This window comes from Sphaerodactylus townsendi, linkage group LG01 (genome assembly GCF_021028975.2).
Source record: "Sphaerodactylus townsendi isolate TG3544 linkage group LG01, MPM_Stown_v2.3, whole genome shotgun sequence".
Classification (NCBI taxonomy): domain Eukaryota; kingdom Metazoa; phylum Chordata; class Lepidosauria; order Squamata; family Sphaerodactylidae; genus Sphaerodactylus; species Sphaerodactylus townsendi.
The window spans coordinates 90,508,533-90,535,239 of NC_059425.1; the positions used below are offsets into that span (position 1 = coordinate 90,508,533).

General features: G+C 42.3%; 1 protein-coding gene across 3 annotated transcripts in view; it reads right to left on the bottom strand.

The window, feature by feature from the left end:
- Nucleotides 1–9,946: 9,946 nt before the first annotated feature.
- The window catches only part of LOC125427884, a 34,318-nt gene continuing 17,557 nt past the window's right edge, over nt 9,947–26,707 (bottom strand). Inside the window, exons 1-5 of one of the 3 annotated variants that reach the window (XM_048487465.1) lie at nt 25,989–26,086; nt 22,170–22,332; nt 19,841–20,044; nt 16,862–17,064; nt 9,947–11,436 (exon numbers count right to left, since the gene is read on the bottom strand). In XM_048487465.1, the coding sequence (XP_048343422.1) occupies nt 10,186–11,436; nt 16,862–17,064; nt 19,841–20,044; nt 22,170–22,332; nt 25,989–26,084 (1,917 nt within the window). In that variant the 5' untranslated portion in view covers nt 26,085–26,086 and the 3' untranslated portion in view covers nt 9,947–10,185. Of the gene's footprint in view, nt 11,437–16,861; nt 17,065–19,840; nt 20,045–22,169; nt 22,333–25,988; nt 26,087–26,707 lie in introns of those variants that run through there. The other 2 variants (XM_048487449.1, XM_048487457.1) reach the window with 2 other exon arrangements.

The following is a 26,707-nucleotide window of genomic DNA, read 5'->3' on the forward strand; positions in this document are numbered from 1 at the left end:
GGGACTGGGCAGCTGCTGGGAGGATCCCCGCGGGACTCCGCCTCATCCTCGGTGTCAAGCTACAGCCTCTTTGGCCAGACACTTGCGGCCCAGGGCAGCAACGCTCTCAGTTCCCACTGGGCTGTGGGCTCGCCCGAGCGACGGAATCACTAGAACAAAACCTGCTTCGACGGCACTGGCGATTCCCGCTCGCTGAGTGAAGGAAACAGCAGTCTTCTGACCTGAGGACTGTGGCCCTGGCAGGGAGAGACAGAGGAAGCTGCACGCAAGATTTCAGCCCCGTACTGTGCAGGGGTGGTTCCAAACAGTTACTACACACTGAGCTGGAAAACGTACAGAGCAGGGCTACCAAGATGATCAAGTTTCTTATTAAGAAAGGCTGTGGATCCTGGGACATTTCAGTATAGAAAAAAAGAAGGCTGGACTGGTGTGTGGCGGGGGGGGGGGGACTGGTAGGAGGCATGGTAGTAGAGGTTTATAAAATAGTGGCAGGTGAAGAAAGTGGAGAGAGAGGAAAGATTATTATCCCATAATAGTAGATCTCGAGGACACCCACTGAACTTAGTGGGCAATAGATAATGGACAGATAAAAAATACTTCTTTATTTAAGCAGTAATTAAATTGCAGGACTCAGTGGCAGTGAAGTGCCATGAGCACAAATGAATGTAAAAGGGGGAAGGGCTGTTTCATGGAGGATGGGTCCATCAATGGCTACCAACCATGGTGAGTAGAGAGAACCTACATATTCAGAGGCAGTAAAAAAAAATCTGAAATCTATGCTAAGAGTCAAGACTGGTCTCTGCTCTGTGTCCTGTTTGCTTAGCCCTCCAGATAGCTGGTTGGTTGCTACATAAAACAGGTTGCTCAACTAGCTGGATCAGTAGTTTAAGGCACCAAAGCTTTTCTTTTGTTGTTTTATGTACATCGTCGTTGTCCTCATCGTCATCGTCGTCATCATCTATAAACTAATATCGGCCAAATCTGAAGATACTTAAATCCAGAGACTGGAGCAGTGAGAGGGCAATGCAGATCTTCCAACAGACCTGAAATATACCCCATGTTTGGAGAAAAATGTTAAATCTAAAAAAAAGAAGTTAAAACCGAAAATGATAAAAGGAACGCTTGTAGCTTTTAAGCAACAGATTTCCTCAACAGCTATTGTTAAGCAAGCACAGCATTCCAGGCTGGATTCTGTTGGTAAAAAGCAGGAAGGGGTGGTAGCGCCCTTTTCAGCCCCATTTTAGCCTTTGAGGAAGAACTTGATGGGGTGAGGCCTTGGCTCAGGTTGCCACTTTCAGGTTGGGAAATTCCTGGAGATTTTGTGATTGAGGAGGACAGGAGAGGCCTCAGACGGATATAATGCAAAGAGTCCACCCTATGGAGCAGCTGTTTTGATGTAACTATGTATATGCATAACTTGAGGTTTTAATTTGATATTGTAAATTGCCCTGAGCTAAATTACTTATTTGTATCATTTTATTAATGACTTGACATCTGTAATGATTACATCTATATACATATACATGCATATACATAGTTACATCAACTCAGTAAAAAACAATACAGATTCCAACATATACTTAAAACTCCTCTAAAAATCTGGCTCCCAGCACAGGATCAGCAAGTAAGGGAAGGAAAGGGGAAAGGAGATTGTTTTGAGACAAACCAGAGAAGGAAGAGAAAGGGGAGGCGGGAAGGGGGGAGGGGAAAAGGTGTATTCTCCTTCTCGTTTTTTGTTGGAGAAGGAGGGGGGAAGGTGGAGGGAGAGTGGGACCACTGATGTATTATCATAGTTGACTCAACCATACACCTGGTGGAACACATCTGCCCTTCAGGCCCTGTGGAATTGCTTTACGTCCCACAGGGCCCTGGTCTCTCCAGACAGAGTGTTCCACCAGGCGGGGGCAGGGCTCAAAAGGCCCTCTTTAAGGCAAACCAGACCTCCCTTGGGCCAGGGATCACCAACAGATTTTCACTTACTGACCAGAGCAGTCTTCAAGGGACTGAACGGAAGTGTAAGTCCTGTAGATATGCAGGTCCCAGTTCGTTTAGGGCTTTGAAGGTTAACACCAAAACCTTTGTTGGAAAAATAATGCCAAATAACAATTGAAAAGTATAGTCTTTATTGCAATATGTACTAACAGTACAGATGTATTGTTCCCTGATTGGTTCTAAGGCCCGCTAATGTAATATCCCGGGTATATTAACTAAGTAATGCGTATTTATAACAATGTGCAAATTTTGAGATTTTTGTTGCTATCTTATCTTGAGGGGACATACATATCTTGCCTAGGTGTTTTGCTAGCTAGCTTCCTGTTTTTCAACTTCAATCTGACATCCTATTTTTCTTCACATCATCTTTTCTTGCTTTGTACACCTTGAACCTGACCCAGTATTCCACCTGGAGCCATTGCAATTGGTGTAGCATAGGATGAATATGTGCATGCCGTGAGGCTCCCCGTAAGGACCCATACTGCTGCATTTTGGACCAGCTGTAATTTCCAGATCAGGGCCAAGGGAAGCCCTGCATAGAGTGAGTTGCAACAATCTAATCGAGGGATGACTGTTGCATGGATTACTGTGGCTAAGTCGGCCTGAGACAAGAAAGGCACCAGCTGCTTTACAAGGTGCAGGCGATAGAAAGCCATGCTCGCCATGCGAATGTGTTACCTGGGCCTCTATCGATAAGGAGGCATCCAGATGCACACCCAGTTTGTACGAAGTTAAGTGGTGCTCCATCCAGTTTGTACAAAGTTAAGTGGTGCTCCATCAGTTTGTACGAAGTTAAGTGGTGCTCCATCCAGAGCTGGTAGCCAATTGGCCTGCCCCACCTGCTGCCACCACAGCCAAAGAACCTCCATCTTTGATGAATTCAGTTTCAGTTGGTTTTCTTTCACCCAATCCACATCAGCTTCCAAACTGCAGACTACTTACTATTTAATTGGATGCATAAATGCAGATATGGGGGCAGTCAGCATCCTTTTCCCCTTACCCACAGAAAAGAAGTAGTACATTATTCTGAACATCATGTGTATTACCAGACTGCAAGATGCTGTTATTCCAGACTTGAATTCTGAAAATAAAATTCTATAAATTACCTACTCTGGATTCCTATTTGATCACTGCTGTCAATATACTACTCATAAAACTAGTATAGTATTATACTTTCTTGGATATTCCCAATGTAGGAATGAATAACTTACATACATGAGAACTATGACAAAAATTTTTAATGTATTTTTAAGGTTTCCAGGTGTGAAAAATCCCAGACAACGATATTATGTTCAAGCACAAAATGTTAATCAATCCTGCTACAAAATAATAAAGACTCTAGTGCTTATTTACTTACCGTATATTTGTCAATTTATTTAATCTGCATTAAGAATCCTTTATTTTCATATTATTATTATTATTTCCTTTATTAGGCATAGATAAAACAACTATTGGACTAACAAAAAAAGGGTTAACAGGTGATCAACAGGAGTGAGCGGTTGTTGAATACAAAATATCCTCCAAAAACTTTGCTACCTCCGCAGTTTTTTTAGTACAGCGATCATTCAGGAGCAGACGTATCTTGCCTTGGTCAGAAGTGGCAAGACATGAATTAATATGGGGTTCAGTGTAATGACTCCTGAATTCTGTATAGCAAGAACAATACAAGAGTATATGAGCAGTTGTTTCCACTTGGTTGGGAAAATATTGACAAGTTCTTGCTTGTAACGGAACCTGAAGAAATCTGCTACAGAGAACTGCAGAGAGGAGTACATTTTATGCAAGACGGGCTTGCATAAAAAAGCATCTCAGTAATGGGGATTAGAGATTTTTGAAGTAGGCCAGAAGGGATCCATCAGGTGAAGGAAGCCCATAGCTCAATGATGAGAAAGGTACTGATCTCATCCGAATTGGAAAAAAATTCCACAGAAAAACCTAAGGTCATAATATAATTTATAATTTGTGTTGGTTCCATTTGGAGCGGTATGAATCAGCTAGCATGTGTCATGTTAACCTTCCTTGCCTTGCTCTATGATGGAGGTACACCCAAATTTTCAAAGCTGCTATTCAGACTCTCGTAGTCATAAGATTTAGACCCATTTCTAGACATTGGCTGGCATATGCCACACAGTTGGGTAGTCCAAGAAGGTTGCAAAAAAAAAAACTTGGACTGAATTCCTTCTATAGCATGGAGAATATTATGTTTGATTTGGGCCGCCCTAACCCATGGGAGGATACTCATTATAGCATCTTTAGGGATGTAATTTGGATTTTGAAGATTTTCCCGATTTTGCAGAAGGAATGCGTATAACGTGGGACCTCTTTTGGTGAAAAAAAGTGTTTAATCACGGAAGTACTGCATTTTGCAAAGGTGGTAAATGTGGCTGAGTTCAGGTGACCATTTCAGATTGAAATGAAACATCACCTCAAGGTAGGGGAAAGATGGCACATTTTCAGATTATTGTACATCTGAGTTAGAAAAATGTGCTTAAAATTTTCCAGCTATGGATAGAAGGCTAACTGGTCTGTAGTTGGCTGGGAGCAAATAGTTACCACTTTTATAGATTGGCTGAATGATAGCATTGGTTCAAGCTTGAGGTACTGTGCCCAACTGATTGACTGCTGAAAAAAGGGAGGCCAGAAGAGGAGACTACCAATCAGAGAAGGCTTTGTAGAACTCGGGGGGAACAAGATCTGTAAGATTTTAGCTGGCTTATAAGTGAGTTAATTTCTGCATCAGAAACTCTAGATCAGCTGTTTACACATTTTGAGGGGTTCAGATCACACAAGAGGTTGTTTCTGACTTCTTTAAATAGCTCCTTGAAGTACACTAGCCATGACTGAGGGTCAATATTGAACATTGAGTGTGTTAGGTTGCGTGTACCACTGGATATGATTGACCAGAAAGTTCTGGTCTCACACCTTCTGGCAGCCTGAATGAGTGAATCCCACACAGACTCAATGTCTTTCCTTCTGTTTTCTCTAATCAAAGCCAACAACCAGGTTCTTAAGGAGAAATATTCACCAGGGATTTTAGACTCCCCACGTGCCCTACTACTCACATAGATTCCCCCGATTTGATTTTTGATCATATAGCACTTTCTATTGAGCCCCCCCCCCAATTGGTTTTTTTGGCTGAGAGTGTTTGAGCAGTTGCCTGCTTAGTTATAAAATCAGCCAACAGAGACATAAGTGATTCATAATAAGTCAGGCATTCATCTGAAGATACTTCAAATATCTTGGGCTCAATTTTCACCATTGCACCAAATGGGTAACTCATAGAGATAAAGTGGTAAAAAGTAGCTATTTGAAATCAGCAGCAGTTTTGAAAAAAAAAATTCAAAGGGCCACAAATACATCCCAGTTGTACTAAATGTTTTTAGTATGCAGGTGGTCCAATCACTCCTATATGGTGTGATTCTATGGCTTGGCCACTGGAACAAGGCAGTTGAAAGAGTCCAAGCTAGCTTTCTATATAAGATCTTTGGGGTACTGCATTGTGTTCCCTATGCCGTGCTCCGTTTTTTTTAATAGATTTTTATTGTATAGAATATTTATACATTTGTTACATTCAATATCTTCGTTTCATCTATACATTTTTCCATTTTCCCCCCTCCCCCCCTTTTCTATTGATTGTTTTATGCAAGCAGCAGGAGATTCATTCTTCTTATTCTCTTATTCCATAGTTCTTTGTTGGAATCTGAAATAACTTTCCATCCCATGTGTGTTTCATCACACTGTTATCCATAATTTCATTAATATCTTCCATCTTTTCTTCCCATAGATTTTATTTTTTGTCAAAGTTGATCTCAAAGATCTTTCTAACTGTATTGTTTGTTCCACATATGTATTCCATCCATTTTGACACTGTCCATTTTTTATTATCTTTCCAGCCCAACGCCAACACTGCGTGTGCTGCTCTAATAATTATTTTATACATTAGTTTCCAGGGCACTTGGCTATTCACTCTTTTATCGATGTCCATTGTAAGCCCATCCACCACCGAATTAATAATTCATTATTTATGTCAATTTTTACTTTTACTAATTGTTCTACATATTTCAATATGTTTTCCCAAAACTTTTTCACCATTTTACATTCTATCCACATATGAGTATAATATGCTCCCCTTTCTCCACAGCCTGCAACACATTTTTTTAGGCTTGATGTCCTTTTATCATATAGGCTAGATTGTATTGGGGTTCTGTAGCCATTTAAGTAAAATCTTTCTTTTTAACCTACGTTCCACATATTTTTCAATCTTTAACTTCTTCATATTCTCTCCATGGATTCTTTCTATTATTTTTTCAGTATCTAAGATATTTTCCTTTCTCCACATTTTCTGATTTAAAGTTCTTACCATAAATTCTTTATCCTCTACCATATACTTGTAGCCACTGCCTTCTCTATAATTTTCCTTGCTGTGATATTTAGGTGGAGTTTTAACCATTGAGTTATTATACAATCATCTTTTATTCCTATAATTTCCTTAGTTTTTCCATATCTTATCACAGCTCATGGCCAATTTTCTCTCTCCCTCCCAATTCTATTAAGTTTTGTAATGGTATAATTTCTCAACTTCACTTTTAAACTAAATCTAGATACTTTATGTATTCCTTTTTCTTTCTCAAAATTCTTTATGATTTTCCAGCCTTCCTATTCGGTCCACGCTTGCCACTAGAGGGATCTATCCAGAATGCCAGGCATCCATTTACTTCTCCATTTTTCCCATATATCCATATTCCTTTTCTTGGAGCCCTAGCACTCTATGTTTCCATGTTTTTTATAATTATTAGTATAAATTCCATAGTTGCCCTACCTCAACTTCCATTTAGCTTCGTTTTTCAAACTTTACAACCACATTTTTTGAGGTTATTATCTTCACATTAATATCCCACAATAAACTATTTATCTGGAGATACCTCAAAATATTCCTGAGTTTTTTTAGGTATTTCCCCATCCTAGAAGGCCATTTTGGCATATCTGCTATTTTGATTCATCATCTAGCATTTTTTTTTTATTAGAGTATCCATGCTTTTATTTTTCTATCCCACTCCTCAGGAATTGTTTTGTTGTTAATTTCCATTGGTAATGTTCTACAAATATAAAATAAAGAAGAGTTTGGGTAACAAACACATCTTCCTGCTTCTTTTACTTTCCCGTTATATAGATAGGTTTTTTTGGCTTTTCCCAACTTTTTTATCTGATTTTGTATTTTTTTTTTCCCATCTGTTTTCATAATTATATTTTATACATCCTATATCTTTTTTCTGGTAGAAATTATAATTCCTAAATATTTGAATTTTCTTCTTTAATATTATCTCTTTATTAAGCTGTTTCTTTTCTATGTTCACTCCTAAAGTCATTTTCTGTTTTATCCATGTTTTACTGTTAACCCTGAATATTTCTTGAAATCTTCCAAAGATTATTTTTTAATTCTTTCATTAGTTTCCCTCTGTGATTGGATTGTTTATTAATAATACGTAAATCATATAGGCAAACATGTTTTATTCCTATTATTTTCTTCCTTCCCCCATGTTTATTTTATATCCTTTTATTCTTCCATTATTTTCTAATTGTTCCTATTAGCTAGGAACTCCCATTATGCCCATTACTGAGACAGAGGCCGGAGACAGCGGAGCAGCCCCTGTTTTAATCCTCTTCTGATATTTACTGATTCCTGATAGTCCTTAGTTTACTATTATCTCTTAGCCTTAAGCGGAATTTCTGCCTAGCTTTAAATACTTCTATAAATCTTTCTCCAAATCCTTTAATGTGTTTGGAAAAAAAGAAACTCATGACTTACTGTATCGAATGCTTTATATACATCTAATTTTATCATAGCATATTTATGTTTCTTACCATGCTCTAACACATTTAATACGTTTCTTATTGGATGACATATATCTCTTCCTTTTACAAACCCATATTGATCTTGTTCTATTATTTTTGGAAGTATATTTCTAATTCTATTTGATAATATTTTTGCAAATATCTTATAGTCTTGATTTAATAAACTTATTGGTCTATAAGATTCTACTAGAGTTGCATTTTTCCCTGGCTTCAGGATTGTTACTATCTTCGTCTCCCTCCATGTGTCTGGAGCCTTTTGACCTGCTATTATCATGTTAAACAAATGTTGAAGTTCTGGATCCGTGCTCCGTTTAGAAGCCAGTGTGAGCCTCTTAAAAACCAGAGCGTGGCTTATTACTTTTAAATTTTGGCTCAGGCTCTTTTAATACCAATGAGAAATCTTTAATATACTCTGTGCTACCAGAACTACTATCTTCTGAATGTGGCAACTAATCAACACAAAAAATCCAATTGCTGGGCTTGTCCCTCGATGCCCTGTACATGCTGCCATCCAACGAAATATATTGCACTCTGAAACAAGGCTTCTAGATCAGAAATATTAGCTACTACTATCACAAGCCAATAAGTCATGCTCCCCATTATACTATAACATCCCCCCCTGAGCAGCAGTGGCGTAGGAGGTTAAGAGCTCGTGTATCTAATCTGGAGGAACCGGGTTTGATTCCCAGCTCTGCCGCCTGAGCTGTGGAGGCTTATCTGGGGAATTCAGATTAGCCTGTACACTCCCACACATGCCAGCTGGGTGACCTTGGGCTAGTCACAGCTCTTCGGAGCTCTCAAACAGGGCGTTTGTTGTGAGGGGGAAAGGGCAAGGAGATTGTAAGCCCCTTTGAGTCTCCTGCAGGAGAGAAAGGGGGGATATAAATCCAAACTCTTCTTCTTCTTCTTCTTCTTCTTCTTCTTCTTCATAGACATTTCGCCAAGTACCTTGATCTTTTGACTGTGCCCAGACAGAGATGGATCTTAACTAGGGCAAGGTTTAATGTTTTTCCATCAGCCGTCACTCTTGGTCACTTTATGTCAATACCGCTCCAGGATAGAGTCTGTGATCTCTGCCTGAATCAGCTGGAATCAATCAGCCATATTTTATTCAATTGCCCCAAATACAAAAAAGTTAGAAGTCCCCTGCTTTGCAGTATATCCGCTGACAAACCTGGGGTCATAGTAGCATCTAACTTGTCTTTCTTTCTCAGTAGTAGTGATGCTGAGATTCTTGAAGAAGTTGTGAAGTTCTTTTACAGGTATTTGCACATTCCTCAAAAGAGATCTAACCATGGGCCTTCTAACACATATTTATACTTTTAACGTTGTAAAATTAGGCTTTTATCCATTTTTAGTATATCATATTTTATAGAAGATTTAACATTAATTTTCTTTTGATAATTTGTTTTACTTTTGTTAATTTACTGCCACCTCTGATGAAAGGTTTCTGGTTAGATCGTAAATAACTTTTAATTTATGTCTAATAAAGGTTATTATATTGTATTGAATTGTATTGAGTTAGAAAAGTGAAGCCTAATTCAAATTGAGATCAACTAGTAAGACAGCAGATTTGTAATTAAAACTCACTTTTAAAAAAGTTAATCAGCCACAGAGAATCTCAAACCAGAGACACATCATTTTTGGTTCTGCGATCCTGTTCAGTTACTTCTGTCTACACCCACTGAAATTAATGGAGCTACACTGGAGTAACAATATCAACATTGAAGTAACAATATCAATATTGCACTGTTAATCTCTCGTTACAATTTTTACATAGCAAAAAACAAACAAACCAAAAAATCCACACAAACACTACATGGTAACTGTATGTTTTACCCCAGATGCAATATAACAAATTTAAGGTTGTGAGTTAGACTGGGACCAGGGTGACCTACCACGGCACTACTACTCTGTTTAAATTCAGCTTCCCAATGCCACTGCTGTTTTAATTCTAGGGAGAGGGCAGAGATCCAATCATGCATTCTCACCATCTCATATTGTACAACTCTGAAGGGGAAAAAAAGTTTATGACTGCCATTTAGCCATTAGGCAAGTATATGGGGTAACAGGATAAGGTTATTATGGACAAGAATTCAGATTTATAACTTAATCAACTTTTATTAGTACTGCTGATTCGTTCTGATCATTTTTCATCTTCATTACAAGCAATGGAAATGCCATCTTTTGTTCAGTGGGGAATGTGCCTTGCCTTTTTTACAGATGTCGGGGTTTCACTTTTTATGGAAGTTGATTCTTTTGGCTAGATCTTCCACTGAGTTCAGTGCACGTATACTCACTATTGCTGATCAGGATCATAGACTTCATTGGTAAGGAATGTCACATGACATCCCCTTTTCTGTGTAGAGTAGAATGTGTGTGTTCTGTATGTTTTACAGATGCAGATGTCTCACTTCCTGAAGATTCTGTCTCTGGTGTGGTCAGATGTTCTGGCTGCAAATCAGTTGCACTTTCAAGGAACTCTTGTAGATCCCCATCACAGTCTTCTAAGAAAGCTACACCATCTTCTTTTCTATGAGGCATGCCTTTTTCCTCTTTCACAGATGGCACAGTTTCTCTTTTAAAGGATGATGTTTCTGGAATGGTTAGATCTGCCAACTGCTGCAAATCACTCATACTTTCTAAGTGCTCTTGGAGATCACTATCAGAGTCTTCAATGTCGAAGAAAGCTACACCATCTTCTTTCCTATGGGGCAAGCCTTTTTCCTGTTTCACCGATCGTGTGGTCCCTCTTTTAAAGAATGATGTTTCTGGTTTGGTTAGGTCTGCCAATAGCTGCAAATCAGTTGTATCTTCAAAGTGATCTTTGGGATCACTATCAGAGTCTTCAACACCTAAGAAAGCTACGCCATCTTCTTTTCTATGGGGAATGCCCTTTGCCTGTTTTATAGATGCTGGTGTTTCTCTTTTAAAAGATAAAGCTTCTGATGTGGCTAGATCGAAATCTTCCGATAGTGACAAACCAGTTGCTCTCTCAAACTGCTCTTCTTGATCCTTGTCATAGTCTTCAACTCCTAAAAAAGCTACACCATCTTCTTTTCTGTGAGGAATCAGTTCTGTCTGTTTTATAGATGCTGAAGTCGCACCTTTAAAAAATGCTGTTTCTGATCTGGACTCACCTTCTATTGGTCTCAAGTCATCTGTACTCTCAGCTTGCTCAAATAGATCACTATCATATTTTTCACCATCTACAAAAATGACACCATCTTTTCTGCCAGGCGAAGAAGCATCAGGCTCTGTTTCTTTTAAAGATGCTGAAATCACAGCTTTGAAAGATGCTGTTTCTGATTGGGGCTCATCATTCATTGGTGTCAAATCAGCTGTACTCTCAATTGTCTGAAACAGATTACTGTCATATTTTTCAACATTTGCAAAAATGACGCCATCCTCTTTTCTGTGGGGTGTAGAAGTTCCATTCTCTGGAAAAGGTGTACTTTTAGAAGATGTTACCTCTGACTTGAGTATACTTTTCAATGACTTTACACTCAGTTTTTTTGAATATTCTGATAAACTATGTTTAGAACCGTCAAGAGAAACATGTTGTGATTCCATGAATGAGGAAGTTATACTCTGTAAAAATAAAATTATTACAAGGGAAAGATAGTATTAGATACTAATGCAAATTGCAATTTTTTAAAGGCTGATCTTAGGAAATCTCTTTTACATAATGCATGCTACTTTAGCCTGATTCAATGCCCACAGAAAAACCTCTGCAGTGTCTAAGAAAGATTCTAAAGAATTTAGGTTATCTAAACATTTAACACTTAATGACATCATTAGTGGCAACTTCTAGTGCAGGGGTCGACAACCTCTACCACCCAAAGAGCCATTTGGACCTGTTTTCCACGGCCCTGAAGATGTATTGAGCCGGAGAGGCGGCTCCGCATGGAGTTGCCTCCAGTTTGGCCCCTCCACCTGCTCCATGGGGCCACCTGCACCGTGGGGCAGAGGGGGGATGGCGGCTGTGGTGTTGCGGGAGGCAGCGGCGCCGGGCAGGAAAAACCCCTCCTCCCGACGGAGCAGGAAGCCGCCTGCTCCGTGGGGCAGAGGAGGGATAGGAGCTGCTCTGGAGGGACATGCCCATGCTACCCTCCGACCTTCAGGGGTCAGAGGGCAGCTTGGACGTGTCCCTCCAGCCTTCCAGAGCAGTGCTGGAAGGAGAGGTGAGTGGAGGGGACATGAAAAGTGGTGCCCTTAAACATGGAGCTGCCTCCAGTTCGGCCCCTCCACTCACCTTTCCTTCCAGAGCTGCTCTGGAGGGCTGGATGGACACGGCCGCGCTACTCTGTCATCTCCAGGCTGCGCAGAGCCGCAGCATAAGGCTGAAAGAACCGCATGAGGCTCCGGAGCCGTAGGTCGCAGACCCCTGTTCTAGTGAGTCTGCACCCATATTTCCTATGTTTTATGTTTTGTATTAAATTAAAATCTATTGAGCCATTCGAGTCATGTTAGGTACTTATTGAAAAAAGAATAATGTCATTTCACAACTTAAAATCATATTAGAGTAAACTTTCTTTAATTTTCTTTAAGTCAAATCACTCAGAAGGCTTCTCCTTTTCTCCAGGCACCTGGTCCAGTCACACTGATCCATGCTACAGTAAACCAAGGCTCCCTACATGCAAGGCTGCTTGAAAACAACCAAGGAATTTCTATTGGTGCAAAATGCAGCAGTCTCTTTGCTCCCTCCCGTCCCTTGCATGCCACCCCTCCCTACCCTCCCTCCGCTAGGGTGGGTGGGCCAGGCCCAGATGCCAGGTCCCCCTCCCTGCCCTCCCTTGCATGCCATCCCTCCCTCCCTTCCCCTCCCCCACTCCCCTTCCCTTGCATGCCATCCCTCACTCACTCCCCTCCCCTCCCTCGCTCCCCTTCCCTTGCATGCCACCCCTTCCTCCACTATGGTGGGTGGGCCATGTACAGATGCCGGGGGCCCTCCCTCCCCTCCCTTGCATGGCACCCCTCACTCCCTCCCCTCCCTCCCCTTGGGTAGGTGGACCAGGTCCAGATGCCGGGCCCCCTCCCTCCCCTCCCTTGCATGCCACCCCTCCCCTCCCTCCAGTAGGGTGGATGGGCCATGTCCAGATGCTGGGGCCCCTCCCTTTCCCACCCCTCCCTTGCATGCCACCCCTCCCTCCCCTTCCCTTGCATGCCACCCCTCCCCCTCCCTCCCCTCACTCCGTTAGGATGGGTGGGCCATGTCCAGATGCCAGGCCCTTTCCCTCCCCTCCCTTGCATGCCACCCCTCCCTCCCTCTCCTCCCTCCCCTTCCCTAGCATGGCACCCCTTCCCCTCCCTCCCCTCCCTTGCATGCCACCCCTCACTCTTGCACATACGTGGGGGAGGGAGGCATGAAAGGGAAGGGGAGGGAGGGAGGGGAGTGCATAATCTTGCACATACATGACCCAAGTGAATCATTGTGAGAACAATGAATGCTACCAAGGACATAGAAGCTACTGCGGACATATTAAACCTATTCTTCAGGTCCCTACACTGGCTGCCAATCTGTTTCTAGATGCACTTAGTATTAAAGCCCTTCATAATCTGGAACCAGTTATAGAGATTTGTGGGATTAAAAGATACATTTTTCATTAAAACTACATTTTTTGGCTAAAATCCCTTGCTGGGAATCTGTCTATTGCTTCATATTAATCTTGTTTTTAAATATTATTATTAATTACTGTTGTTATGTCACTTGCCTTGGGTCCCAACTGTGTTTGTAGAAAGTTAGGTCTAGAATAGATAAATAAAATTTTAAAATGAGGAAAGGGGAACAAAACTGATCTTCACAGGTACATTGTATGCCAAAGAGCAGGCTCTTGCAAGGAATCAGCATGGCATTAATGCTGCCATTATACAAGGCGTAAATGACAAATAACTAAAGATGGTAGAAAGTACAAATTTCATATACATTGTTTGCAGTTAAAAATATATAATGAACACAATCATTGAAATAATTACTTTGTAGCCCTTCCAAAGTGCAGTGTTCAGACCTTGTAAGAACAAATAACTTAGTTCACAATTTAACTTCTGCTAAGAGTATATATGAAACTGAGGCAGTTTCTACCTAGGGCGGAAAACAGAGTCCTAGGGACAGTAAAAACACTGTCCCTGGGGTGCTGTTCACACAGCTGGTGCTGCTGCACAGTGCTGTGCTCGCCCCCCAAACGACACGAATTCACCACTTTTAAAATTTGCTCCCTGAGCGAGGTTTTTCAAAAGCGGCATCTTCCCACCTGCGCGGTACAAAGTGCACCGGAGTGAGGCTGCTGCAACCCGTAGAGGCGGCTTTGCATGGAGCCATCTGTGGGTCATCCCGTTTACCTACCTCTCCTCCCTGCACAGCTCTGGAGGGCTGGAGGGATATGGCCACGCTGCCTTCCAACCCCCAGAGATTGGAGGGAAGTGTGGGCATGTCCCTCCAGCCGTCCAGAGCTGCACAGGGAGGAGCGGTAGGCAAACGGGATGACCCACAGATGGCTCCATGCAGAGCTGCCTCTACGGGTCGCAGCAGCCTCAACACTGCCTGCACAAGACCGTGCGAACGGTCTCATGCATCCACTGGCATAATTCACTGGAGAGCTGTTTCCTGCTGCTGTGCAGAAACGGCCTATGACTGCTTCTAAATGAGGATGGGAAAAGGGACACAGCAGTGGGATAGAATTTTGAGGGATGCCATCTGCACACTCCATCCCCACACTGATTCCTGCTGTTGCCACTCAGTACCCTTTGTCACATCAGTGACAAGAATCTTGCTTTCCCCCAGAGGGTTGGTGGGGCGGGGGGAGACCTCAGCTCAGCTCTGCCATTTTGAAGTCAAAGTTTAGCTCCATCTCCATACCCAGCCTGATGTTGTTCATCACACCCACCCCACCATCCCCCAGAAGCAGGTGTCTCAGTAATGAAGCAGCCTGAAACTGGGGTCAAGTCCATGAAGGGAAATAAGCTGAAACTAAATCTAAACAAGATGGAGGTGAATTTAGTTGGGAAAGGAGATGTGCAGAAAGGCACTGATTTACCAACTCTATATGTCATGAAGTTAATCTTACCAAGTTAGATAGCATCAGGGAGCACCTTTGGACTCAACCTTATTGACAGAAAAACAAATTGGAGCTGTTGTAGGAGGATTTCTTTCATCTACACCTGGTTCAGAAACTGTCCACCTGCATAGACTCCACTCACCTAGCCACGCTGATCATTGTTTCAGTATACACAAACATCAACCAGTTTGGCTCATGTCCTACTCATTGGAGCCAATCATTCTGCAAACTGTTCAGGTGTGTCTAATTTTCAAATTTTCAGTTTTCCCCATATGATTGGATAACTCAAACAACTATAGCCCTGGAGGACACTGACCCTTCTCAGTGGGGAAAAAGCCCCAAATTGCAGTAGCCAAGTATTTACTATGTAGTAGTATTATTTTATTACAGTCAAAGACCAGAACAAAAACGTATACAGTAATTAAAATGTCCACATTTTAAAAGTTGCATGGATATTAAAATAGCAAATAAACTATGTAGCCACAATCCTGTTCAGCACAGTGCTGTGCTTCAGATAAACCTTGCCTCCACCCTTTTATGGCATGCTCCATTTCTGTCTCCAGATTTTTTCACTTGCTGTGCCTGAGTTATGGAACCGTTTATCAATGTTAGTGGGAACCAATGGTCTAACCTTCTGTAACGCCTGTAAAAGCATTATTTTTCAGTAGCCTTTCTTGTGAGAGGCAGATTTTAAGATAAATGTAATAACTTTCTCTGGTAGGCAATCCATTTGGTGTTATTTCTTTTGAAGCTCTGGCAGATTCCGCATGGGCCAAAAACAGAGGTGTGAAAATGGTGTAAAAGGGTTTAAAATGTTGTAAAAGGGTTTACACCGTTTTCACACCATTTTCACACTGTTTTCACACCGCTGTTTTTGGCCCATGCGGAATCCGCCAAAGTGAATTTGTTATAAGTTGATTTTATATGGTTTTAATTGTGTTGCTTTGCCCCTCAGGACATGTTTGTAAACTACTGTGGATTAAATACAAAAGGTGGGATTTAAATATTTTGAATAAATAAATGTGAATAAATAAATGTGTAATACATGATGTCATTATCTGCTAAATGGCCCAAAGTCCAGGTGTCTGTCCATTTTTTTTCAAACTTAATAATATCTTTCCCTTAAAAGTTCCCACAGCTATTTTCTCTGGGCACAAAAACACATACATGAAGTTATCCATCTGCAAAAATAATAACTTAAACTAAACACAAACATTTCTGTTCTTTAGGTAGCAAAATCCACAGGTCCTTCTCAGCAAAAGCCCCTCCTACAAGAAATGTATGACTAAAATTACATCAGAACAGTTGCATAACCATGAGGGGTATGGGGGACTGGAGCCCCAGGAGCCACCTGGCCAGGTCACATGGGGGCATGTTTCTGAACTGCCCCCCCCCCATTGTGCCCCTGCCCTGAACTCCATGTGCAGTTTGGAAGCAGGGAATCAACAGAATGCTAAGGCGGCCAGTGCGGGCTTGCCCCACCCTGAATTCCACATGGAGTTTGGAGCAGTGCAGGCCCATTCAATGCTGGGCTTGGCTCCCCAGCTTTAAACAGAGGCTTCGAGCCTGCCGTTTAAATCTAAGCCGATGCCATGCTGAGCAGCTCGAACTGAGCAGCCAGGCTGACTGGCTCCAGCTCTATACTATTGGCTCTACCCCTAAGCTGTGCCCACAAGCTCCACCACCAGTCAGGTGGAGCAATGCACCTCTGCACAACCTGGCCAAATGGCAGGTGGGGTGACACACTGTTATTGCTCTGGGTGCCATTTTAGTCAGTTACATCCCTGCATCAAAAGAATATTCACTGGTCTATATTTTCCAAATTGGAGCTGGAACTTATTCACTGAACTACAACTATTATTAAATTCTATAGCATTCTACTGAGTACTAGAAATAATCAAATTGGCATCAAGGAACATTAGCATCAAGGAACATCCACATATTAGAAATATGCTATTTACCCCTAATGAAGAACTTGGTGATTGCCAAGGAAGTATGGTCTTTGTTACTTCACACACAGAAGCATTAAGGTAGTTTTTCTTTGATTGTTTCGCTCTATCTGTCAGCCAAGGAATAAAAGCAAGAATACTAGCAGCTGCAATATTGCATATTCCAGTTACTATAAAGCCAACGTTGTAATTTCCAAACAAGTCATACATTCCACCTGAAACAAAAAAATTACCTTTTATTCCACATGTCCCTTGGTATCTTACATTATAATGATAAACTCAAAAAAGTTCTTAAATTTAAAATGAGTTTTCAATTTTTATTTACAATAGCTGGGAAATCTCTGGTATTCTAAAACCTGGTCCGAAAGAGCTTAGAATGTTATCTTGAACACGAGCCACAGGCAAGCACCACATCTGTCCTAATATAACTGCTACCATGTCATAGAATAGAGCCACATCAGGGATAGATTATGGACAGAGTGAATCAGCTGCAAGTGGAGGACAGTACAACTGCAATCTGAAGTGACCACTAACCACTCTATTCTAATCTGTGCTAGTGCTGACCAAACACCAATAATACTCCTCTGCAGGATCAAAGCTTCATGAAGCAGCCCCAGCAAACAGAGTGTGGTGCTGCAACTCCTACACCCCCTCTCCAGGGGGTGCTTGTGCCATCCCTCCTACCCCTCTACGAGTGCTATCCCTTTCATCCTAGCCCTCACTCTCCTGGGAGCAGCTCGTACCAGAGAGCCTCCAAAGCCACAAGGTAAATCAGCATCTTCCCACTAGGGCAGGGATGCTGACAAGGCTGGCTAACAGCCTGAAGCAGACACAGGTCTGCCACTGAGGAAGGGGTTAGCCCTAGCCCTGGGTCCCTCTTCACCCATTCTTTTGCATGCCCTTTGCCTCTGCCTTCCCCTGCCTTGATCTCCTACCTCTTTGGAGCCTTGGGCTCAGGGGCGTACTGCCCTAGGGACAGAGGGTACCCCGTGTCCCTAGGACTGTATGCCTCTGAGCCCAAGGCTCCATAGAGGGCGCCACTAGTCTGGTCATGTGGGGAGCGCAAAAAAACATGACCAGGAACACGGCAAGACAGCAGGAAGTCCTGCTGCCTCATTGTCTTCGGGTGCCCCTGGCCCCGCCCATGTCATTATTGATATGAGCAGGACCAAGGAAACCTGAGGACACCCCCCCAGTCTTGCCCCCCCTGGCTCCAGCCCGCAGCTGGCAGCCAGCAGCTTCTTCTGCCCTCCCCTCTGGGCTGTCTCCTGGTGCCATTTTCTCGCCATATGCCTCTGTTTGGTCTCCTCTGCCCTCTTTGTTCATCTCTCTCACTCACTGAGGCTCACTCTCACTCTCCATTCTCCTGCTTCCAAACTCCTTTCCCCTCTGTCTGGTCTCTCCCCTTCTTATTTCCTCTCCCTCCTCCTTCCCCACTCCCCAGCCCTGCCCTCCAATCTCCCATTTGGCCACGGGGCATCCATCAAGGTCTACCAGGGTGCTGACTGGCTGCATGACTGATTGGCCCCCCTCCATGTTTAAGGGTTGGATATGGCCCAAGTCCCCACACAGAAGCTGGGCCTGTTCTCATTCGTGTGAAAGACCAAGCAATGATGGGGTTTCGGTCATTTCTTCGTGGCAGAAGGCATGGGTGGAACAATCCACTTCAGTAGTGACTGTGACAACTGTCTCCTCCTCCTCACCCCCTTTGTTAGGTTGTTGTCATTTGAGGGGTCCAGGTTTGAGGTCACGGGGCTCTGTACACCCCTGATGCAGTCATGGCTGCAGTCTGGAACGGAGTCTGAAGGGGATTGAGTGAGTCCCATACAGACTCAATGACACTGATAGAAATAATCAGACCATCTGTCCTCCTACAGCTCAGAATTGTAGTAAGAAGTTGAGGGGTAAGTAACCACAGGTGGTGGAGACCTGTGGCATTCTCATTCAGGATGATCATGAAAGCCCTTGTCGGACTTCCTTTGGGAACTCAAGGAAGGCAGATCACAAACGGTTGGAGGAGACATTGGCGCCAACAAAGAGTACTCCGAGGCCAAAGTTAATGTTTCAATGTTGTCTGTAGATGGGCAGAAGGTACTTCCACAATATCATTTTTGTACAATGATAGCCTCGACTCCATGCCTCCCATGGACAAAGTTGGTGTCAGGACAGTGTCTCGACCTCAAAGAAGATTGTTGCACTGATTCCAAAGAGCACCTTAGTGACTGAATACCGCTCAACTCCAGAACAACAATGTTGATTAAGGGCATCTCATTAGTGGCAAGAGCATATGGTGCTGAGCGAGACAATCTGGAGGGGTCAAGCTCAGACTCCAGGGTGGTCTGTAGGTTAGGCTAAATTCTCTTGAAGCTTGATGGGATGAATGATCTGGAAACTTAGAAGCCAATCTGTGGCACTGCTCCACAGAGGGTGGAGGCCGTTTTGCTGAGGCTGCACCTTCTGGGGCCTTCTGGGGACCTCTCAGTAGCCCAATGTCTCCTCTTTTGTGTTTTAGCCGGAAGCTCCAAAGCATCTTGAACTGCAGCTTTTGAGGGACCTGATTCTGTCCTCTTGCCCACCAGAGCTGAGGCTGTTGGTGGGGAATAGGTTCTCCTCACCCCCCTTTCCCCTGTTGGAGAAGGGAAGTCACAATGTGGAGATGCACAGATAGATCCTGAAGAATGCATAGTATGCCTTAATTAAGGTCAAAACTGGTAGTTGTGGGCCCCTATTCAATTTGCTTCAAACTAGAGAGAGAAAAATCACACAGAAATTTTGCCAAAGGAAACACGTAAATATGCCTGAGCAGGGCAAAGTTAATGAAGGAGATTTTAGTATTTTACAGAATGTAGCCCCTTTGTAGCCATAGAAGCCCCATATCTGACTGAAATCAAAGGGGCCAACTTTTGAGTAACTTGGAAGGAAACAGCTGCATGTGTTGAAAATGCTGTAACAGCTGCAAAAAGAATAACATATCTGCAGTGGTTAATTTACCTGCAAAGGGTGGACCAAAAGCACTGATTGCATTGACAGCCATCATAAATCCCCACGCAATAGTCATTTTTTCCGGCCCCATCAAATCAAAAGTAAGAACAGGTAAGAGAACATAGTTTCCTGCATCAAAAAAACCCCAAAGAGAGCAAATAGCAACTAGAGAGGCAAAGGTTTTGCAGTAAGGAATGATAAAGTATACAACTCCTGAAAAACAAAACAAACAGTTAAAATGTACATAGAATATATACACATATATATGACTGCCCCATGGAAATGGCATGTATGTCATAAAAGTTCAACTAGTAAGGTATTATAAGAACTGTGTGTTTAGCCCAGTCATAAATTTGTTCCTCAAACAATAGTGCTAATGAAACTCCAGCCAGTTTGATAAGTAGATGTATTATAATAAAAAGTCCTAGAATATTCCTCAAAAAATTCTTTAAAAATCTAAACTCTGCCTCTGTATTTGCCCAGCTCCTCTGATTACTGGTTTAGTCCATGAATAATGCATTCTTATTTATTGTTCTGTACTCCTTTTACTTGGTTAGTATTTGCCATGACCTAGATGGCACAGGTTACTCCATCTTAACAAATCTCAGAAACTAATCAGGGTATGCTCAAGAAGTTCAGGGTTCCTACACAAAGGTACACAATGGCAAAACCTATGAGGTCACCATAAGTCTTAACAACACTTTTCACCACTAGGTTAGGATTTGGGGTTGGTAATCTTTTCTCAGAAAGCCATAAAGTGCATACATACATAAGCCTTTATTGGCATAGTCAGAAAGAAATACATAAATCAGGAGCAAATGCATGAATACATGATAGATAAAAAGGCCCCATGGGGCGCACAACAAGTACATTCTACTGAGAACTCTCAACTATTTCCGCAATGAAATTGGCGATCTCTTCACAAAGACCAGGGTCTGAGTTGTTTAACAATAGAGATAACCTAGTCAGATCAGGCAGCCCAGATTGGAAGAAAAAATGTAAGTTGGTATATTTAGATCTGATGTTATCAAATCTGGTGCAGTGCAAGAGTTGGTGAGTCAGGGTTTCAACCACATTGTTTGCAACTGCATAGCCTTGCAGATTTTTCTAAATTGCTGAACCTACCCTTTAATAGGGCAGAGGGCGTAACGTTAAATCGCGCAATGGTAAGGGCTCTCCTTGCGCATGAGTTCGTTAAAGTATGGAGGTAGTAGGCTGTACGTCTCTGCTCAAATGGAATTAAGAGTTGTGTTGGAGAGCAGGTTTGAGAAAGCCATAAAGTTATCATGGTGTCGTGGTTAAGAGCAATGGACTCTGATTTGCAGAATCAGGTTTGATTCCCCACTCCTCTACATAAGCGGCAGACTCTTATCTGGTCAACTGGATTTGTTTGCCCACTCCTACACATGAAGCCTGCTGGGGTAACCTCGGGTTAGTCACAGGTCTTTGGAACTCTCGCAGCTTCAACTCCCTCACAAGGTGTCTGTTGTGGGGAGAGGAAAAGAAAGGAGCTTGTAAAGATTGAATATCCTTACTGGAGAGAATGGCAGGGTATAAATCCTAACTCTTCTAAATAACTTATTGATGAAAATAATTGTAATGCCTTCCTTTTATAGAAAGTGGTTGTTCGAGTACTGTAGCAGATCAAATTTATTGTAGTGGTGGCTTTTAAATTTGGCAGATTCCTTGTATTCCAATAATTTACAAGGGCAGGGGCCTGAGTCCCAATGTAATGGAGAGCAGGCAGCTCCTTCTTTTAAAGGTGAAATCTCATAGATCAGCTGTGTAGTAGAGGAAATATCCTCTTTTCCTTTACATTCCCCTTCTGAATTCATGTATTTTTTTAAAAAGGAGTTTGAGCAAACAGCCTTGACTGCGGAGTGAGTGGAGTACTCTGTTGTGCATATCATTTCCCCATATGGATAGGGAAATTCCCGTTTCTTCCCTCTCCCCACAACAGAGACCTTGTGAGATAGGTGGGGATGAGAGAGTTCTGAGAGAACTGTGATGAGCTCAAGGTCACCCAGCAGGTTTTTCATGTCGGAGAAGGGAAACAAATCCAGTTCACCAGATAAGAGTCCACTGCTCATGTGGTGGAATGGAGTAAAACCCAGTTCTCCAGATTAGATTCTACATGCTTTTAACTACTTCAGCATGCTGGATTAATCCTACTTTAGTCATAGTATACATAGTATTAGGCTGCAATTGTGCTGACACAACCAATACTCACAGGAGGTGCCTTGGCAGCATTGACTAGCCCCTTGCAATTATATTAAAGCTTTAACAAACAAACATTGACTGGGACATAGAAGTGTACTCTGAATGCTCCAACTCTTACCAACAGACAGTATGGATGCTTGATTAACATAGAGCCGGTTGATTCCTTCCATATCGCATATTTTTCCAAATAAAATACAACTAATCATGCTGGTTAATCCAGTCCCTACCATGATATAGGGTGCGTCCTGTGGTGAAATACCCAAATCACCTGCAAGTTTCATCTGTAAAATGAAGTTTGGTGATTTTTATTTTCACACTTTGCTGTTTTTCACACAACTGGCTGTATTTTCAAGTATGAAGTTAATATTTCAGTTAAGTGCGCTATTTACAACTAAATTAACAAGGTCATTAATAGTGCAATCCTGAGAACTCTTTTCTGGAAGTAAGTCCCACTGAATACAGCTGAGCAGACCTTTTCGGGATTGCTAAAGATTGCAGCAATTCTGTTACCATGTGCATGTTGATAAAACACTTCAAAAATGCACCCTTTATGTTATCATATGTATGACTGCATCAATCTTCTCTTTATCTAGCAGCTTACTGAATGTACATGCAGTCCTGTACATTAGTAATATGACACACACAAATAATTTTGATAAAATATAAGATACAATCAGTATGTATTTTATCAGTAGCACAGCATGGGCAGCTAGAGATGGTTTGAAAGATCATAAAGCTATTCATCAGTTCAGTTTTGGAAACAAGATAGGATAAATCAGAATTCTAAAACATGGGCATAAATTCAGATGAAGAGAATTAAATCTGAAAAAACTTGTATAACTGATCCCAATCCATATAATAGCAGCTCACGCTCTGCTACTGTAAAGGTTTAAAGGGCTCCAAAGACATCTCTCCAAGTGCCAGATTTTTTGGCTTCCATGGGCTCAGGTTTTTTTATGTCAATGTGCCATGAAGCAGTAAAAAAAAAAAAGTCACAGATCATACATATGGCAGCTCCAATAGAATTAGGATGCTGAGTGTCCACAAGTGGCATTTGCTAAATTAACAGTGCAATCCAGAGGAAGGAGCAAAAGCACACAGACTGGCCTCTATGCTGGCACAACTTGAGATATACCAATGCAGACTCTCAGTGCCAGCATACCGATGTGGCTACCTCTGCAGCCCTCCCACATCCAGAGAACCACCAGTACAACCCTCAGTATTGGCAGGGAAGGGCCCAGAGGCATAGCATGAGTTAGCTCCTTAAGTCATTTCAACCCAAGAACATGCCCTAGAAATGGTCGAGTTATGCCAGCAAGTCCCATGCCACAGCCTGTAGGCACCCATGAAGTCCAGAAAAAGCAAACCCACCCCAATAGCCAACATGCCCTTGTTGCCCTGGGAACCACAAGAGACCAACAAATACAATGCCCAGCACACATTGGCCTCAGATGATCTTCCCCTCTGGCATGGCAGGCAATATAAATCCTGGACCACATTCAGTCAGGTCAGATGCCAAATCACACAGCACAAGGTTATATCAATCAGCCCAGTTATACATTATCTCACACCATAGTGGCAGTTCATACATATTTCACAACGGGAGCACCACTCATCAACAGGGCTGATGGGGGGAATAGCCACAGAAGGGCAGCAGACCTCTGGGGACCTAGTTCCCCACATGGAGGTTGACCCCTTGCTCCACAAGATCACACCCTAGTTCGTTTCCACAGGCATGCCCCTCAGAAATGTCACATTGAAAATGTGGTTGCCACACAACATAGGACCCTGTAAGTGGGTGGGGTAGTCAATTGTTTGCCACCTATTCCTGGGACCAAACTATTGTCACTTCTCTTCCCTCCACAGGCAGGACCCTCAGTAATCCAGTTAATTTGGTGGGGACCTGTGCCATGGGTCTTGTGGCCCCATTCCTCCCAAGCCTTCTGCTCATATGCCCTCAGGGCTGGGTGTCCATTGCTGCTGCCCTGGGATTGGTTGGCTCCCCACATTGTGACCATGACAATACATTTGCTAGTGACAGCATAACAGTCGCAATTCATGTGACCCTGCTTCTGGAACATTTGCTGAATCTCCAACCTATATGAATTCCCTTCATGAAACAGATCAGCACTTGCAACCAGCTGCCTCAGCAGTACTCAGGATTGTGCTGTAAACAGAAAAGCCTGTGTATTGTATGTGGAGGATTTTCTAAAGACATCTAGTCATGCAGTCTTAATTTGGAACATTAATGTCAAATATTAGATATCACATTTAACTTAATAGTTAATGTTTAGATGTTTGTACGCACATGAAATCTATCACTTTTTCATGGAAATGTATTTATTTAGAAGTAGAGATTTGAAAATATATTCTATTTTATAATAAAAATCAAGTGTTAGTATTGTTATTTGCTATTTCCATTTTTCTCAGTAAAGCAAAATACTATTTCACGATCCTGACCCGCACAAATTTCCTGTGAAACTTTAAACCCTGACAAATAAAAACAGTGAGTTATATGTAGCTTAATATGAATCAGAGGTAAAATGCTGTGAGAACTACACTTACCTTGCATAAATTACTGCTTTGATACAAAGAATAGTCAATAAAAGGGTATACTTGAACAAACTGTGTCTCTCACTTATAAATTCAGTTTTGAAACATTTGGAAATATTTGAAAACTGGGTCAAAACACTGAATAGCAATATGATAAATGTTATTAACCATAAATAAGAAAAGATCAAGAGATTGCCTTAGGCGTTTTTCGCACAGTCCAAATTTCCTGGAATGGGGCAGTGATTTATCCCAGTTTGCACAAGATTTTCGCTTGGTTCCTGGTCCTAATTCAGGGCTGTCCCACGGCATTTCCCTTATCCCGGGATTTTCAAAAATCACCAGATTGGCGGTTCTTTTCAAATACCCCGCACTGATCCCACTGCCATGCAAACACCATGGGAGCTGGCCAGTTTATTTTTTTCACCTCACCACCTGCTCTCTCCGCCCCTGTGCCCGCCTCCCTAGTCTCCCCTTGTCCTTATGCTGCATGATTGTATGCTGTGCTGTGTTGCTGAATTTTTTCCTTATTAGCTTTTTTATTTTTTTATTTATTCATTCGATTTGGTGAACTGCCCTACCCCCAAAGGGTTTAGGGCGGTGCACAACAAACAACAATACAATAAAACAAATTGTGTAAGCTTGCTTGCTTGCCAGTGATATTTAGCACAGGACTGTTTTGTCTTCCTTTTTTTGTAAATATATTTTTGTAGCCTGAGTTTTTATATTTAGAACTTTATTAAAACTCCTTTTTATATAACTGCTGCATTTTCTCTGCTGAATTGGGTAGTTTCAGTTCTTCTATCAGCCCCCTCCTCCTCCACTACCACTGCTACCCCCATTCCTCTCCATCTCAGCGAATAGCGAGCTGGGCGTCGTCCCACTAGAGGAGCAGGATAGCACCTTCCTCCTTCTCCTTTCCCTCCTATGCTTGGATCAGTGGAGGCCGTGGGGAGGCGGGGAGCCAAGCCACAGGGGAAGAAGTCAAGACAGATGGCCAGGAGGCAGCAGCGAAGGGAGTACCCAGTGGGGACCCTGTCGACAGTTGTAAATACAATTAAACCGGGCTTGTGCAAAAGAAAGTGGAGTACTTCATCCCTGTTTGAACTCGATTCCTGGACAGCTATGCAAAGTGAGAAACCGGGATAACATCAACCCATTATGTATGATCTCGGATCTATCCCGGTGTAATTATGCTGTGCAGAAAACACCTTAACCTGCTGGTTGAAAACTGTGACAAATTTATACATTTTTAATTGTTATGCTTAACGTAAGTGTTCAGAATTACATCCACTACTAAAGCAAACTAAAAACAATAAACTGATAACCAAGCCATAATTCTAACTGAATTCATTTTGATAATCAAGACATGCAACTACATTCTTACCATATGCACAAAAGGTATAAAGAATCCAAATTTAGCTAATCCGAGGGAACAGACCCAGACCTCAAAGATACGATCCTTCCAGAGATTTAAATCCATAATAAAACCTCTTAAAGGGGAAGTCTGAAACTTCTCAACAACACTAGGATGAGCTCTATCTTTAAAAAAATAAAAGTAAACAATTACTGCTAATTTTTACATTATGTGACAGCTAACATCAATAAGGTCTCAATATAAGAAAGCAATAGACATGATAAGGGATATAAATTTAGATCAGTGGTTCCCAAACTTTCTGGGCTTCCGTCCCCTTGACTCCCAGGTTATGGTCGTGGTGCCCCCCACCTCACACATACCTCTTTCCTGGTATTAGGTCTACTGCAAATTCAAAACAACAGTGAGGAGAGTGCTGCTGCTTTTCCATTTTAAAAGTCCTTGCCTTGCAATGCAACGATGAAGGGGCTGTTTGCCTTGCCCCCCCCCCCCCGCCGCCCGCCCGTGGTTTGAACAGTAAGGAGATAGCTGCTGCAAAAAGAATTTTGTCTTGCAAAGCAGCAGTGATGAGGGTCTTAGCTTTGGCTCCCCCCAACCCCACTTCACAGCGAAGAGAGTGCTGCTGTTTTTCCTTTAAAACTCACCAGTCACTACATGGAAGGAAGGACTAGCCCTTCCCCTAGCCAGCAAACCCAGAAATGCCTGCCCACCACACCCCAAAATTCTATCAC